Source organism: Dendrobates tinctorius, unplaced genomic scaffold, assembly GCF_039654945.1.
Source record: "Dendrobates tinctorius isolate UK_male_01 unplaced genomic scaffold, ASM3965494v1 ptg000011l, whole genome shotgun sequence".
Lineage (NCBI taxonomy): Eukaryota > Metazoa > Chordata > Amphibia > Anura > Dendrobatidae > Dendrobates > Dendrobates tinctorius.
In genome coordinates this window covers 130,682,392-130,698,353 of record NW_027361679.1, presented here as the reverse complement: position 1 = coordinate 130,698,353, position 15,962 = coordinate 130,682,392, and the positions used below count along the sequence as shown (strand labels likewise).

General features: G+C 45.1%; 1 protein-coding gene across 2 annotated transcripts in view; it reads left to right on the top strand.

The window, feature by feature from the left end:
• The window catches only part of GAK (cyclin G associated kinase), a 182,330-nt gene that overhangs the window by 38,544 nt on the left and 127,824 nt on the right, over window positions 1–15,962 (top strand). The window contains exon 5 of one of the 2 annotated variants that reach the window (XM_073547940.1): window positions 96–238. The exons of the other annotated variant lie outside the window; for it this stretch is intronic. Within the exon in view, the coding sequence (XP_073404041.1) occupies window positions 96–238 (143 nt within the window). The remainder of the gene's footprint in view (window positions 1–95; window positions 239–15,962) is intronic. 2 annotated transcript variants of the gene reach the window in all.

The following is a 15,962-nucleotide window of genomic DNA, read 5'->3' as shown; positions in this document are numbered from 1 at the left end:
ATATGCTGAGCTCTCATTCAGCAGTGTTGGTGTTCTTCTGCTGTCTGAGAATTTTGTGTTTTGTTTCACCATTGTCCTTTTTTTAATTGGTATAGGTCAGCTTGTAGAATTCCTAAATAAAGCAGAAAGTAAAGGCCCTTTGTCATGTGACACTATATTGAAGATTTTCTTCCAAACGTGTCGAGCAGTCCAGCATATGCATAAGCAGAAACCTCCTATAATCCACAGGGATCTCAAGGTAAATGCAAATCAGATCATTTTCTTGGGATGTGTTCCTTGAGTTCTTGAGTTATTGTACTGGGCATTGTCATGTTTGAAAACCTTCTTTGTTGCTATGTTTAGTTCCCCATAGCAGAAACTTTGGAAACCTCCACAGTTTGCCTAGAATATTTAATCCATGGTCTGTTCTAGAATGATGTAGCTGCAGTTAGTTGTGGAACAGACACTTGCTCTCGTGTAAGGAAGAATCCATCCTAGTCTGCGGAAACCGTTACCAGAGGACTTTTATTTTCTGGGTATCTGCGATGGAGCTTAAAAACAAAGCTGTAAAAGGGAGGTAAACCGAAGAAAAGTTGTAGTGTAATTTGTTTACTTTTTCCATTGCTCATTTTAATCATATGCAATAATGTGGTGTGGTAGATCGTCTCACTCGACGGTACACGGAGGTAGACATGGGAGAGCACTGTCTCTTTAAGATTTTTCTTTGGTTTATTATAGGCAGCAGAAACCAAGGTGTAGTAAAACAAACACGGCCAGTACCCTTTTGTTAGGTCCAGGGTGGTGATATATCTGGCTGACGCTAGCCTCTTAGTAAGCTCATCAACCCAGGCATCGGATACGCGTCGAACTTGGACACCTCGTTGAGCGTCCTGTAATTGTTACAGAAACACCACTCTCCATCTTGCTTCGGCACAAGGACAGTAGGGCTGGACCAGCTGCTCTTTGACTCCTCGATGACTTCCAGGCTTAACCTTCTCACCTCTTTGGAGATCACCTCGTGGTGGGCTTTTGGTTCACTTTCACATGCAGTTCAGTCAGAATTTTGTGCTCCACAACCTGTGTATATCTTGGTGACTCCCTAAACAGGTTCCGCTGATGCAGCTCACTCCACTGTTTCTGGACCAGCGACAGAGTCTCTGCCAGTGTGACATCCTCGACCCTGGCTTCAGGATGGGTCCCTAGGCATGTTGCTTCTACCGGATCTTGGTCTCTCCACGGTTTCAGCAGGTTAATGTGGTACACCTGGTACGGCTTTCTTCTCCCTGGTTGGTGGACCTCGTAGTTGGTGTCATTCAACTTTTCAACCACCTCGTATAGCCAGGAACTTACTTTCAGCCGTGGGGATCAACACCAACACCCAGTATCCACTATCCAGGGCTAAACTGCCTCAGTCTTGCCAACCAATTGTAGACCCATGCCTGGGCCTCTTGTGCTTCTAAGAGGCTCACAATCGACATCACACTTGCGATCCTGTCCTGCGTCTCAGCCACATGTTCGCTAGCGCTTCAATGGGGTGTTAACTCTGCTTTCCAAGTCTCTATTGTGTTGTCCAGAAGTCCCCAAGAGTGACGTCTGAATAACAGCTTGAACGGTAAGAACCCCGTAGAGACCTGTGGGACTTCTCTAATTGACAACGATCGGTACGGTAACAGGTAATCCCAGTCCCGGCCATTCTTCTCCACGACCTTCTTCAGCATAAACTACGGGGTCTTGTTGAACCTTTCCACGAGGCTGTCCATCTGCGGATGGTACACAGATGTCCTGAGTTGGGTAATCTGGAGGGCTTTCCATAACTCTCTCATTACCTTGGACACAAACAGTGTTCCTTGGTTCAAAAATGATAATTAACTTGGCACTCAATATTTGTTGAAAATAAATTTCATTTTTATTTTGCATCCACGTGAAGTTAAAATTCTAAACGTTTTCAGTCCAGGATAGGACCTTCATCATAGAGATTCTCTGATGAAGGTCCTATGCTGGACCGAAAACGTTTAGAATTTAAATTTCACGTGGATGCAAAATAAAAATGTAATTTATTTTCAACAAATATTGAGTGCCAAGTTCATTATCATTTTTGGAACGGGCTGGATACCCTACTTGTGCACCTGCAAGAGACTATATATTTGAGTGCCATGTTGTTTCTACCATTCAGTGTTCCTTGGTCCTTCAGAATCTCCCTGGGCAGGCCCATCAAGGAAGAAAATATGGACTAGCTCTCAGGCTTTATTCCTGGCTGAGGAGTTCCTCAGTGGTACCGCCTCCGGGTACTCCAAGATCAACAAGATGCATTGGTGGCCTCTGGCGGACTTAACTAGGGCTCTTACCAGGTCCATGGCAATCCGGTCTATGGGGACCTCTACAATGGGTAACGGAACTAGGGGACTGCGGAAGTGGGATACGGGAACAGTTAGCGGACAGGTATACAGGATTGGCAGAAATTTAAGATGTCCCTGTGACACCCAGTCCAGTAGAACCTATGAAGGAATCTCTCTTGGGTTTTTTCTATGCCTAGATGCCCCCCCCCCCCCCCCACAAGACATGAGAATGGGCCAGATCTAGTACCCTACGTCTATAGGGTCCCGGGGCTCAGGGCTGTGGAGTCGGAGTCATGGGGTCGAAGTCTGAGCCCATTTTGGTGGAGTCAGTCGGTGTCGTGGAAATTGAGGAGTTGGAGTCGGAGGTTTGGCTTTCAGACTCCACAGCCCTGCCGGGTTTAATAGCTTCTCTAATACTTCCCTTCGCTGTTTAGTGACACCATAGAGAAACACCTCATTTAACTGCAAATTATGGGAACCTGGTGTTGACCCCGGGCTCTTGGACAACCCCATTTATGACAGACACATTTTCAAATGCCCCTTTTAGGGTAAGATCCCTTAATTGAGCAGTTCCAAAATTTCCTCCAGAAACCCCCAGTTCAGGAATCTCTGCCTCACTGATCACTGTCTCGTCCTCATCACCAGCTAGGACACACAAGGGGAACTCGTCCACCTCCGACTGCGATGGGGTTTCATCAGGGTTGAGATGGCTCCTATCTGTCACTTGGTATCCCCGCCTTTCCTCACAAATCCAAGAACAGGCTGAAGTCCCGCTTCATTATCACGAGGTTTAGCAAGTCTTTGACTACCTCGACCTCATGTGACTCAGTAAACCGGCTCTTTTTTTCAACACTCTCATGACAGTGTAGTCCCTGTGAATACAGCGGACACCCACGTGTTTCCCTGGGTTTAACTGGTGGGGGAGTGTGGCCCTTATCAGGGTCAACAAGCTTCCTGAGTCTGAGTCCTGACACCAGCACTCCATTTATTGTCATGGGACCTGCCTGCGACCCCCTCACCGGTCTGATAGTCCACACTGCAGGCGGGATAGGCATAGTATGAGCAGTTCCTCCCTAGGCTGCAGTCAATCTCCTCTGAGGACAAAAGACAACGGGCAGCTATATGTCCTGGACCACGACCTCTCCAGCAGAGCAAGTCTTTACCAATGGCCCTTGATAATCCCTCAGCAAAACCTTGGGATCTAGAACTCTTCTACCCCCATCCCCTAGTGGTGGCTCTACTACATATTTTTTGGGGCTCAGGCTCCTGCTGGGTGCCCCAGTATGGGGATACACCACCCCCTTGCTTTCTTAGGAACCTTTCGACCATCTGGTACTATTCCACTAGGCCCCCCCACTTTCTCCGCATTACAGGGATTTTCCTGGGCAACCCAGGTCTGCACTGGCCTAGGAAGGGAGTGAACAAATCAGTCTAGGACAACCCGCTTGACCATCTGGGCTGCAGTGGAGGATTCTGGCTGCAACCATTTTTGCAGAAGATGTAGTAACTCAAACATTTGGAATCAAGGCGGTTTGTCCCCATAAAACGCTCAGTTATGAACCCTTTGTACTCTGACCGACAGTCACTCCCACGCCAAACTTCAGTTTTTAATTTGGTGTACACCGGTGCATCCTGTAACGCCAAATCATAATGAGCCCTTTGTGGGTCTCCAGTTAGAGGGCCAACACCTCCGCCCACTGCTCTGGCGGTAGCTTCTCATTCTCTGCTACCCGCTCAAGCACAGTACAAAATGCTTCCACATCACCTGGGGCCATTTTTGCATTGCTCGTCTTGCCGCTTTCCGGACGTATGTGTCGTCACCAGGACTTGGGGGAGGGGCTGCTGACCTTCCGCGAAACCCCTCTGCGAACAACTCTGCTGCTGTTGCATCTGTTGTATAAGCAGCTCAATTATCTCCTGTTGCGCCATCTGTTGCTGATGTAATTGCTGCTGATGCGTTGGTGCGCTTGTACCAGATGTTTGAGCAGGTCCTCCATTTTGCTTGACGTTGTACGTTGGCTTGTGGCCTCCTTCACCCAGGACATGCAGTACTTCTTGTAGCAATTGCACGTGTTTGCTGGGATAATTGCCCGCATTTCTAACACCACCTATGGTAGATCGGCTCATTCAACCGTTCACGGAGGTAGACATGGGAGCACTGTCTCTTTAAGAACTTTCTTTGGTTTATTATAAAGAAAAAGTGAACATATAATCCCTATAAAAGCGACTTTAATTGCATATAAAAATAAAACCGCCCATTCCCAGTGAAAAAATGGCAAATGCCACAATATAGACCTAAACTAAGATGCTGCAAGGCCCTATAATACACTCAACTGATACCTCCCTATCCGTGGAGGTTGGCACCCTAGGGATCCCGATTATTTGGCGCCCCCACTCAGCGAGGACTGTCCCTCACTGCCCTGTCAATCCCTGGTAACATAGGTATGAAAACAATGGTTGATAGTATAGAGATGAACAATAAGAGTGCCCTAGAGCTTATGCAGAAATCCCAGACAAATAAGACAAAAAGTTACCACATCATGACAACAAGGTCCACCATATTCCAAGACAATGCCTTATAAGATGAGGCATACATAGAAGTAAAGAGTCGTGGCCACTTATCATTTGTGGAGTCACCCCAACGCGTTTCCCCGCAAGAGCGGTTCATCAGGAGGCAAAGCAGATGTAGAAAGTGTCCATCATGTCAGATATCAAGATGAGATGGCGCCGAAGGTCAGAGAGGCAAACCTTATATAGCCCCAAATTACTCCTCAAATAGGTGACGCCCACACAATCAGGCGTTCACATCACAAGGAACCATACACATGGTCAGTTCCACACGTGTCGCAATTTACTCACATGGGCATGTCAGACTTCCATGTCACCGGGTCTCGGCGTGCGCTCCACTCAGGAACGCAAACAAAGATGGCCGCGGCTACTTCCGGTCTCTGATAAACCTCCCCGGCCTAATACGCATGCCCGAGAACAAGCCACAGGGCATGAGGCCAGGAACAAACATGGCCGCTGTATACAGACAGACTGAACCACGCAAGCTCCAATCTCAGTCAACACTCGCGATATTCACGCCACTTAAGTCCCAAAGCGCATCACAGATACAGCGCAGGACAACAGTCAGGGCCCAGAAAACAAGATGATCATAGAATGTCAGATCCAAATAGGACATGCTCATACATTCGGCGATCGTTTTCCTAGTACAACGCAATACCTCAGAAAGCGACTACAGACCATTCAGTTATAACATATACATAAGGCCCATAATACAAATGATGAATTTCAAAATGGACTATATGTGGAACTCCTAGATATAATTTGAAATGAAATATAAGACAAAATATGATATACTAATCAGACCAATAATATGGTACACCTAATAAACGTGTTAAAACATGCCATTATGCTCCCATATACACTTGAAATAGCACATTTATCGAACCAGAGAATGTAAAATAGTCAGTGTTAAATAAAACAGGTATAAGACATGCACTCGTTCATCCCATCTGGGAGCAGGGATTGTAGACGAAAAATCCATTCACATTCCCGTCTCAAAATGATTTTATCCAAATTCCCTCCCCTCACCCTGGGTTTTATTAGTTCTATCATGTTGAAAGTGATCTCATTCAGGCGGCCGTTATGGACACCATTCCTATGTTGGGCAACTGGAGTATCCCCTTTATTTCTTATGTCGCCCAAATGTTCGCCCACTCTCACTCTCAACTCTCTAGTGGTTTTACCCACATAGTCCATGGGGCATGTGCATGTCGCTTTATACACTAAACCTGTAGATTTACAATTCCCAAAATCCCTAATGCAGAAGACTCTTCCATTCGTTGCACTCGTGAATGTTTTACATTGATTCATTGTGTTACATCTGGTGCAGTTACCACATCTAAAAAAACTATAGGTTTTCTATCCAGCCAGGTACCAGTTCTAACCGGTCTCTGATACAAACTATGTACCAGGCAGTCTCCTATTGACCTCCCCTTTCTATATGTGACACTAGGTTTCTGTGAGATAAAACCTCTCAGGTTAGGATCAGCCAGGAGAATCCCCCAATGTTTCTTGCTAACTCTATATACTCTGACTGTCCATCGTATGTACCGATCAACCTCACTAGATTTTCATTAGCACTATTCCGTATCCCCTTCTTCTGAAAAAGGGACGATCTCTCAACCTGAGAAGCTTCATCCCATGGTCCTCTTAGGACATGCACAGGATAACCCCTTGTTCTAAATCTATCAAAAAGATCACTAGCCTGTTTTCTGAAGGTACCAATATCGGAGCAATTTCTCCTGATCCTGAGAAACTGGCCCTTTGGTATCCCCCTCTTGAGTGGAACTGGATGGTGACTCGTCCATCTTAACAGACTATTCGTCGCAGTAGGCTTCCTAAAGGTGCATATGTACCTACACTACCATCGGGTCTCTTAGATACAGTAAGGTCCAAAAAATTAATAGTTGTGATCTGACACTCAGATGTAAAATTAAGACCAATGGAGTTGTGGTTAATCTGATCAATAAATCGGTGGAAGTCAGCCTCTGGGCCAGACCAAAAAATCAAAATATCATCAATATATCTGGCCCAGAGGCTAATATACGGGTTCCACCATTCTTCCTCTTCCCCAAAGATACAAGTTTCCTCCCACCAGCCCAGGAAAACATTTGCATACGACGGGGCACAGAGGCTCCCCATCGTGGTTCCCTTGAGCAGGTGGAAGAACTTTGAATCAAAGAGGAAGTAGTTCCGCGTTAGAACAAACGTAAGCAGCTTTATGACAAATTGATTGTGCGCCCGACACTCCACGGCTCTCGTCTGCAAAAAATGGTTCACAGCTTTCAAACCACACTCATGGGGGATCGAACTATATAGTGCCTCTACATCAATAGATGCCAACAGCGTACCATCCTCAATCATAACCCCATCCAGAAGACTTAATAGATGAGATGTATCATGCACATATGAGGGTAAAGAATTTACATAAGGTCTCAGGATCTTATCCAGATAAATACCGCTGTTCTGGGTCAGAGAATCAATTCCCGAGACAATGGGGCTACCCTTAAGTGGTTCTAGCCCCTTGTGTATCTTGGGAAGGGAATAAAATGTTGCTATTACTGGTGAATTTGACATCAAAAAATTAAATTCATTATCGGAGATTAATTTACCATCTCTCGCTCCATTCAGACTTGATAACAATTGACCCTTAAAATCCTCAGTCGGATCTCCACCCAAGATTTCATATGTGTCACTATGATTTAAAAGGGAATAACACATCCCTCGATATTTATCATGATCCAGGAGCACTAGATTACCACCCTTATCTGAGGCTTTTATAATGATGTTAGCATTTTTTTCAAGTTTCTCCAAGGCCAGTTTTTCACCAGATGTAAGGTTAGATTGGCCATGTGGATCTATATGTGGAATTTTCCGTAAGTCCTCCTCCACCATTTTGATCAAAATATCTATACTTGTTATCTCCTTGATGGGTGGTACTCTAGTGCTCCTATTTTTTAATGAAGTAAACGGGCATATCCCCCGCTATTGGTCATTCTCCCTCAGGAGACCCGTTAAGGCTTCCAGACCTTCAAATTCATCCTCAGAAAGCCCCAACCGGAGACACTGTTCTCGATCATGCTGTTTGAAAAAAAGCTTCCATTTTAGATTTCTTCCAAAAAGATTAATATCTTTTACACAGTTGAAACAATTAAAAACATTCGTAGGTACAAAATTCAATCCCTTCTGAAGAACACAGTACTCATCCCCTGATAGCACATATGATGACAAATTAATTATTTGGCCTTGATCTATTACGGTCTTTTCCTCAAATCGTACCCTACTGTTGGGCCTTTGTCCAAAAAAGATGATTGCACCGAAGAGGAGGAGCCAGAGGGTGAGCGACATGCACATGCCCCATGGACTATGTGGGTAAAACCACTAGAGAGTTGAGAGTGAGAGTGGGTGAACATTTGGGCGACATAAGAAATAAATGGGATACTTCGGTTGCCCGACATATGAATGGTGTCCATAACGGCCGCCTGAATGAGATCACTTTCAACATGATAGAACTAATAAAACCCAGGGTGAGGGGAAGGAATTTGGATAAAATCATTTTGAGGCAGGAATGTGAATGGATTTTTCGTCTACAATCCCTGTTCCCAGATGGGATGAACGAGTGCATGTCTTATACCTGTTTTATTTAACACTGACTATTTTACATTCTCTGGTTCGATAAATGTGCTATATCAAGTGTATATGGGAGCATAATGGCATGTTTTAACACGTTTATTAGGTTTACCATGTTATTGGTCTGATTAGTATATCATATTTTGTCTTATATTTCGTTTCAAATTATATCTAGGAGTTCCACATATAGTCCATTTTGAAATTCATCATTTGTATTATGGGCCTTATGTATATGTTATAACTGAATGGTCTGTAGTCGCTTTCTGAGGTATTGCGTTGTACTAGGAAAATGATCACCGAATGTATGAGCATGTCCTATTTGGATCTGACATTCTATGATCATCTTGTTTTCTTGGCTCTGACTGTTGTCCTGCGTTGTATCTGTGATGCGCTTTGGGACTTAAGTGGCGTGAATATCGCGAGTGTTGACTGAGATTGGAGATGGCGCGGTTCAGTCTGTCTGTATACAGTGGCCATGTTTGTTCCTGGCATCATGCCCTGTGGCTTGTTTTCGGGCATGCGTATTAGGCCGGGGAGGTTTATCAGAGACCGGAAGTAGCCGCGGCCATCTTTGTTTGCGTTCCTGAGTGGAGCGCACGCCGAGACCCGGTGACATGGAAGTCTGACATGCCCATGTGAGTAAATTGCGAAACGTGTGGAACTGACCATGTGTATGGTTCCTTGTGATGTGAACGCCTGATTGTGTGGGCGTCACCTATTTGAGGAGTAATTTGGGGCTATATAAGGTTTGCCTCTCTGACCTTCGGTGCCATCTCATCTTGATATCTGACATGATGGACACTTTCTACATCTGCTTTGCCTCCTGATGAACCGCTCTTGCGGGGAAACGCGTTGGGGTGACTCCACAAATGATAAGTGGCCACGACTCTTTACTTCTATGTATGCCTCATCTTATAAGGCATTGTCTTGGAATATGGTGGGCCTCGTTGTCATGATGTGGTAACTTTTTGTCTTATTTGTCTGGGATTTCTGCATAAGCTCTAGGGCACTCTTATTGTTCATCTCTATACTATCAACCATTGTTTTCATACCTATGTTACCAGGGATTGACAGGGCAGTGAGGGACAGTCCTCGCTGAGTGGGGGCGCCAAATAATCGGGATCCCTAGGGTGCCAACCTCCACGGATAGGGAGGTATCAGTTGAGTGTATTATAGGGCCTTGCAGCATCTTAGTTTAGGTCTATATTGTGGCATTTGCCATTTTTTCACTGGGAATGGGTGGTTTTATTTTTATATGCAATTAAAGTCGCTTTTATAGGGATTATATGTTCACTTTTTCGTTATTGATAATTCCTGGAATATTGAACTTTTTCAACAATTTGGTTTATTATAGGCAGCATAAACCAAGGTGTAGTAAGACAAACATGGCCCTCTGGGCAAAAACAGGATAACAAAACAAAATGGTAGCACAAAGCACAGTCCTTCTGAGAGCGGGGTTCATCCTGCTCACCGTTAGCAGAACACGCACGGTTCTGGTTGGTTCCAGCACAACCACTTATCTGGAGTGTTCTTCTCCAGACTTTGAACACCTACTAACTAGCTATTTAAGCCCCAGTCCACACCCTGGGGTGGAGATGAGGTGGACAACCTCCCACCCGCTCTATGGATGTCCACATAGAACCCAGCCTGTTAAACAAATTGACTGACTGTTAACCCCTCGCAGCACTTAGTGTGTTGGAGGAAAATCTCTGGGTCTCCAGCACTTTACACATGAATTTGTCACAGTGGTCACAGTATTTTTGTTTAGTTCTATATGGACATAAATTATTAGTTTACAACAGGTCAGCTGCAGCTTCTCCCCACCCCACTCCCAGTGACTGACAGCTTTCTCCCTATAAGTGTGTCTTGTAGAGAGAAACTGGGTGGAGCCACTAGGGACATGCCCCCAACAAGTCAAGTGGTACATAGAATAGCTTTTTGAAATTCCACAGTGTATACATACCTATAATACCACAGCTAGTGTCTGATTCATGCTGCCTGTAGTCCAGGCATCAGGATCTGGCTGAGAGGTTCTCTTCACTATTTGCCTTATTTCTGATTGTGTGCACTGTGATAAAAGGCAGTCCCAACAAAGGCAAACTAAAGACACTGTTGACGTATAATGGAGCCTATTGCTTTAATGGGAAAAATGGCTCTGCATGCAATTCTATGCTTTTCATCAGAACCCAGCTACAATGGAGGTGTGAAAATAACATCCGGCAACCGGAATCTGTGAACTTTTTTTTTTTTTCTTGTTGATCACATGCACTCACAGATTAAGTTATAAATTTTTGAAAGCAGCACTTCAGTGAATCTGATATTTTTTCATAAAATATTATGACCTTCCACTATGTCCTACTTCCAGGACATAGTGTACCGGCGCATGCGCAGTAATGATTTTCGGCTTTGCCCGCAGTTGGGCAAAGCATACTGCGCGTGCGCGAACGATGGAGAAGGATACCGGAGAAGATCGCGGATGGAGGCCACGGATGGGGTAGAGAAGAAAGAAGGAACACCGCCCATCGGACCAGACCTAGGCCATTTACATAGGCCTCCAACGTCCGGTGACAGATTCCCTTTAAGCAACTTTTACCTCAAAGAAAGAATCAGCTGCGATCCCCATGCTGTCCGGTCTGAATAATTTCTTGCGTCCTTCCCTGCCCAGTTGATGTGGTATGATCAGATCATTTTCCTGCACGATCAGACACGGCCATTACACAGTACACAGCAGGGGCACATGTATAAGATTTTCTCAGCACAGGGACATTTAATATATACAGTGGGGAAAAAAAGTATTTAGTCAGTCAGCAATAGTGCAAGTTCCACCACTTAAAAAGATGAGAGGCGTCTATAATTTACATCATAGGTAGACCTCAACTATGGGAGACAAACTGAGAATAAAAAATCCAGAAAATCACATTGTCTGTTTTTTTTTTCATTTTATTTGCATATTATGGTGGAAAATAAGTATTTGGTCAGAAACAAGCAATCAAGATTTCTGGCTCTCACAGACCTGTAACTTCTTCTTTAAGAGTCTCCTCTTTCCTCCACTCATTACCTGTAGTAATGGCACCTGTTTAAACTTGTTATCAGTATAAAAAGACACCTGTGCACACCCTCAAACAGTCTGACTCCAAACTCCACTATGGTGAAGACCAAAGAGCTGTCAAAGGACACCAGAAACAAAATTGTAGCCCTGCACCAGGCTGGGAAGACTGAATCTGCAATAGCCAACCAGCTTGGAGTGAAGAAATCAACTGTGGGAGCAATAATTAGAAAATGGAAGACATACACGACCACTGATAATCTCCCTCGATCTGGTGCTCCACTCAAAATCCCACCCCGTGGGGTCAGAATGATCACAAGAACGGTGAACAAAAATCCCAGAACCACGCGGGGGGACCTAGTGAATGAACTGCAGAGAGCTGGGACCAATGTAACAAGGCCTACCATAAGTAACACACTACGCCACCATGGACTCAGATCCTGCAGTGCCAGACGTGTCCCACTGCTTAAGCCTGTACATGTCCGGGCCCGTCTGAAGTTTGCTAGAGAGCATTTGGATGATCCAGAGGAGTTTTGGGAGAATGTCCTATGGTCTGATGAAACCAAACTGGAACTGTTTGGTAGAAACACAACTTGTCGTGTTTGGAGGAAAAAGAATACTGAGTTGCATCCATCAAACACCATACCTACTGTAAAGCATGGTGGTGAAAACATCATGCTTTGGGGCTGTTTCACTGCAAAGGGGCCAGGACGACTGATCCGGGTACATGAAAGAATGAATGGGGCCATGTATCGTGAGATTTTGAGTGCAAACCTCCTTCCATCAGCAAGGGCATTGAAGATGAAACGTGGCTGGGTCTTTCAACATGAGAATGATCCAAAGCACACCGCCAGGGCAATGAAGGAGTGGCTTCGTAAGAAGCATTTCAAGGTCCTGGAGTGGCCTAGCCAGTCTCCAGATCTCAACCCTATAGAAAACCTTTGGAGGGAGTTGAAAGTCCGTGTTGCCAAGCGAAAAGCCAAAAACATCACTGCTCTAGAGGAGATCTGCATGGAGGAATGGGCCAACATACCAACAACAGTGTGTGGCAACCTTGTGAAGACTTACAGAAAACTTTTGACCTCTGTCATTGCCAACAAAGGATATATCACAAAGTATTGAGATGACATTTTGTTTCTGACCAAATACTTATTTTCCACCATAATATGCAAATAAAATGAAAAAAAAACAGACAATGTGATTTTCTGGATTTTTTTTTCTCAGTTTGTCTCCCATAGTTGAGGTCTACCTATGATGTAAATTACAGACGCCTCTCATCTTTTTAAGTGGTGGAACTTGCACTATTGCTGACTGACTAAATACTTTTTTTCCCCACTGTACACAGCCAATTGTAGAATTATTATTATTCCAAGATCTATTGATTTAAATGTTGATTATTAACTTTGTTCTTGGCACAACCCCTTTAACCTCTTTCCCACCTAGAACGTATCCATATGTCTCTGTGACCTGGGCGTTATCATAGAATCATAGAATTACATATGTCTCTTATTGACATGGGACGTATGGATACATCTAGGCGATTGTGTGTGTGCAATTGCCGCCTGGTGTCAGCTGATTATGACAGCTGACACTCGACACTCAGTGCCAAGAGCCGTCCCGCACTGCTTTTGGCACTTTAACCACCTAAATGCTGCGATCGAACTCGACTGCAGCATTCTGGGAGCAGATAGAGGGAAGACGGCTCCTCTACCCTTGGATAGGAGAATCCAAGGCGTCATCACGGGTCCCGATCATTGCCATGGTGACTCAATGTCGTAATGACAACATTTTCGTCACCAGAACTAGTAAAGTTGCTAGATCATGCTCAAAGCATGATCAGCAAGTTACTCTGTCAGTGCAGGGCTGACAGTTTGTTTAGCATAGGGATGCTGCTGCTGCATCCCCATGCTATACAAGCGAACAGCCTGCAAAAAATGATAGTCCCATAGTGAGACAAAGTAAAAAAAAATTTGTTTAAAAATAATTAAATAAAAAAATTAATACAATGAAAAGCTATTGTACCCATAAATATTTGTATGAAAAAAATATAAACAACAAAACTACACATATTTGGTATTGCCTCTTCCTTGTATCCCGCACATTGGACCCGTGGAAGCGAGGCCATCGTCCTTGTATCCCATACATTGCTCCCCTGCTGAAGATTTTAATGTGCCAATAAAGCATGGATTTTACAGGACGGTGAGTGTCATCCCATTCTTTTCTCATGCGTCGACCTATAAAACTGTCCCACTAGTTAACCCCTTTAGTGAACACCATAAAAAGATAAAAAACAAGGCAAAAAGTGGAATGAAACGCATTCAAAAAGACTGATGTAAATAAAAATGGTGCTGCTGAAAACGTCATCTTGTCCTGCAAAAAACAAGCCGCTTACAGCTCCATCAGCGGAAAATTAGTTAAAGCTCTCAAAATAAAGAGACACAAAATAATTTTTTTCTATGAAATGATTTTTGTGTAAAAATGCCAAAACACAAAAACAATATAAATTGCTTATCTCTGTAATCATACTGACCCGAGGAATAAGACTGCCTTATTAAATTTACCACACGCAGAGCGGCACAACCCCCACCCTCCCAAAAATCAGAATAGAAAGCAATAAAAAATTGATGTCTGAAAATGGTACCAATGAAAACGTCTAAATTATAGGTATCAAAATATGGTGATGCAAAAACTTGTTTTTTGCAATAAAAAGTGTATTTTAGTGTGTGATAGCAGCCAAACATAAAAACCCGTTATGCCTTATTTTTCGCACTATAAGACGCACCGGACCATAAGACGCACCCCAAATTTTCAGAAGGAAAATAGAGAAATAATGTGTCAAATGGGGGTCCGTCTTACAGTCCGAATTCAGCTTACCAGGGAAGGGATCTGGCACAGTTGGAGGAGTGGTCACAGGGCTCATTCAGTGGTCCAGGCTGGTGCAGTGGTGGCGGCTCTGTGCTGAGGCAGGTGTGTGCTGTGCTGGGGCAGGTGGGTGCTGTGCTGGGGCAGGTGGGCGCTGTGCTGGGGCAGGTGGGCGCTGTGCTGGGGCAGGTGGGCGCTGTGCTGGGGCAGGTGGGCGCTGTGCTGGGGCAGGTGGGCGCTGTGCTGGGGCAGGTGGGCGCTGTGGTGTGGTGGTGGCGGCGGGCTGTGCTCCGGTGCAGGGGCGGCTGTTCCGATGCAGGAGCAGCGGCTCCGCCGGCATTTCTTCAAAGCCCGGAGGCCCCCGCACATCCGCTGCTGGCTGCCGCCATGTTGCGGTGGCCTCTGGGAACATGAACGCCGGGAAGATGGCCGCCGGTCCGGGGATGGCGCATGCTCAGGTTCAGATCTCGTCGCCGAGATTTGAATCTCGTCTCCCGAGATCTTGGGACGAGATCTGAACCTGAGCATGCGCCGTCCCCGGACTGGCGTCCATGTTCCCGGAGACCACCGCAACATGGCGGCAGCCAGCAGTGGATGTGCGGGGGCCTCCGAGCTTTGAGGAAATGCCGGCAGAGCCCCCCACGGAGCACAGAGAGCCGCTGCCCCTGCACCGGAGTACAGCCCGCCGCCACCACCACACCACAGAGCCCTGCGGCACCCGCACCAGCCTCCAGCCATGGTCGGAAGTGAGTATATTGCGACCATAAGACGCAACCCCCACTTTCCCCCAAAATTTTTTGGGGAAAAAAGTGCGTCTTATGGTCTGAAAAATAAGGTAAATCTTGTATCGCCGTAATCGCACCGACTCGAAGAATAAAGTTGCCTAATCACTTAATCCGCACGAGGAATGGCATAAAAAATAAAACCAATTCTTCACATGCTGTTGATTTTTTCATCTTGCCTCCCAAAGATAGAAGTAAGGTTCGGCGCACATTTATCCTGCGCTGAGCGCTTACACTGGGATTTCCGTGTAAATCTCTGAAGTCCATGTGTTCCTCCTACAGCCGTTGAGTGATGATCACTCACACACATCAGTGATCGTTTTTTTTTTATTTGCTTTTGTGTGGGGAAAAAAAAGGATCAGAAGGCATTTAGATTTGTTGATGGGACTAAATTAGGGACAGTAAAAATGTACTGCAGTTATTGGCGTCTACTACAGAATTTCTTGCTGAACTGAGTCAGGGTTTGTGTTACCGCCGTAAAAGAATCACATCCGTGCGTGCATCCTACGGCCGTTGATCGCTGACACACATCAGTGAAAGACCTCTGGCTGTTGTTGTTATTGTTTTTTTCTCTCATTTTTTTTGTATAATAAAAAAATAAATTAGATAAGGGTTCTTTTACACTTGCCGTATTTTTGCGGGCCGTTTTTGCGGCCCCAATAAAATTCTATGGGGCCGCAAAAACAGCCCACAAAAATTCATCGGATCACCGTTTATACGGCCGTGAAAAAATATCAAGCTTGCTCGATATTTTTCACA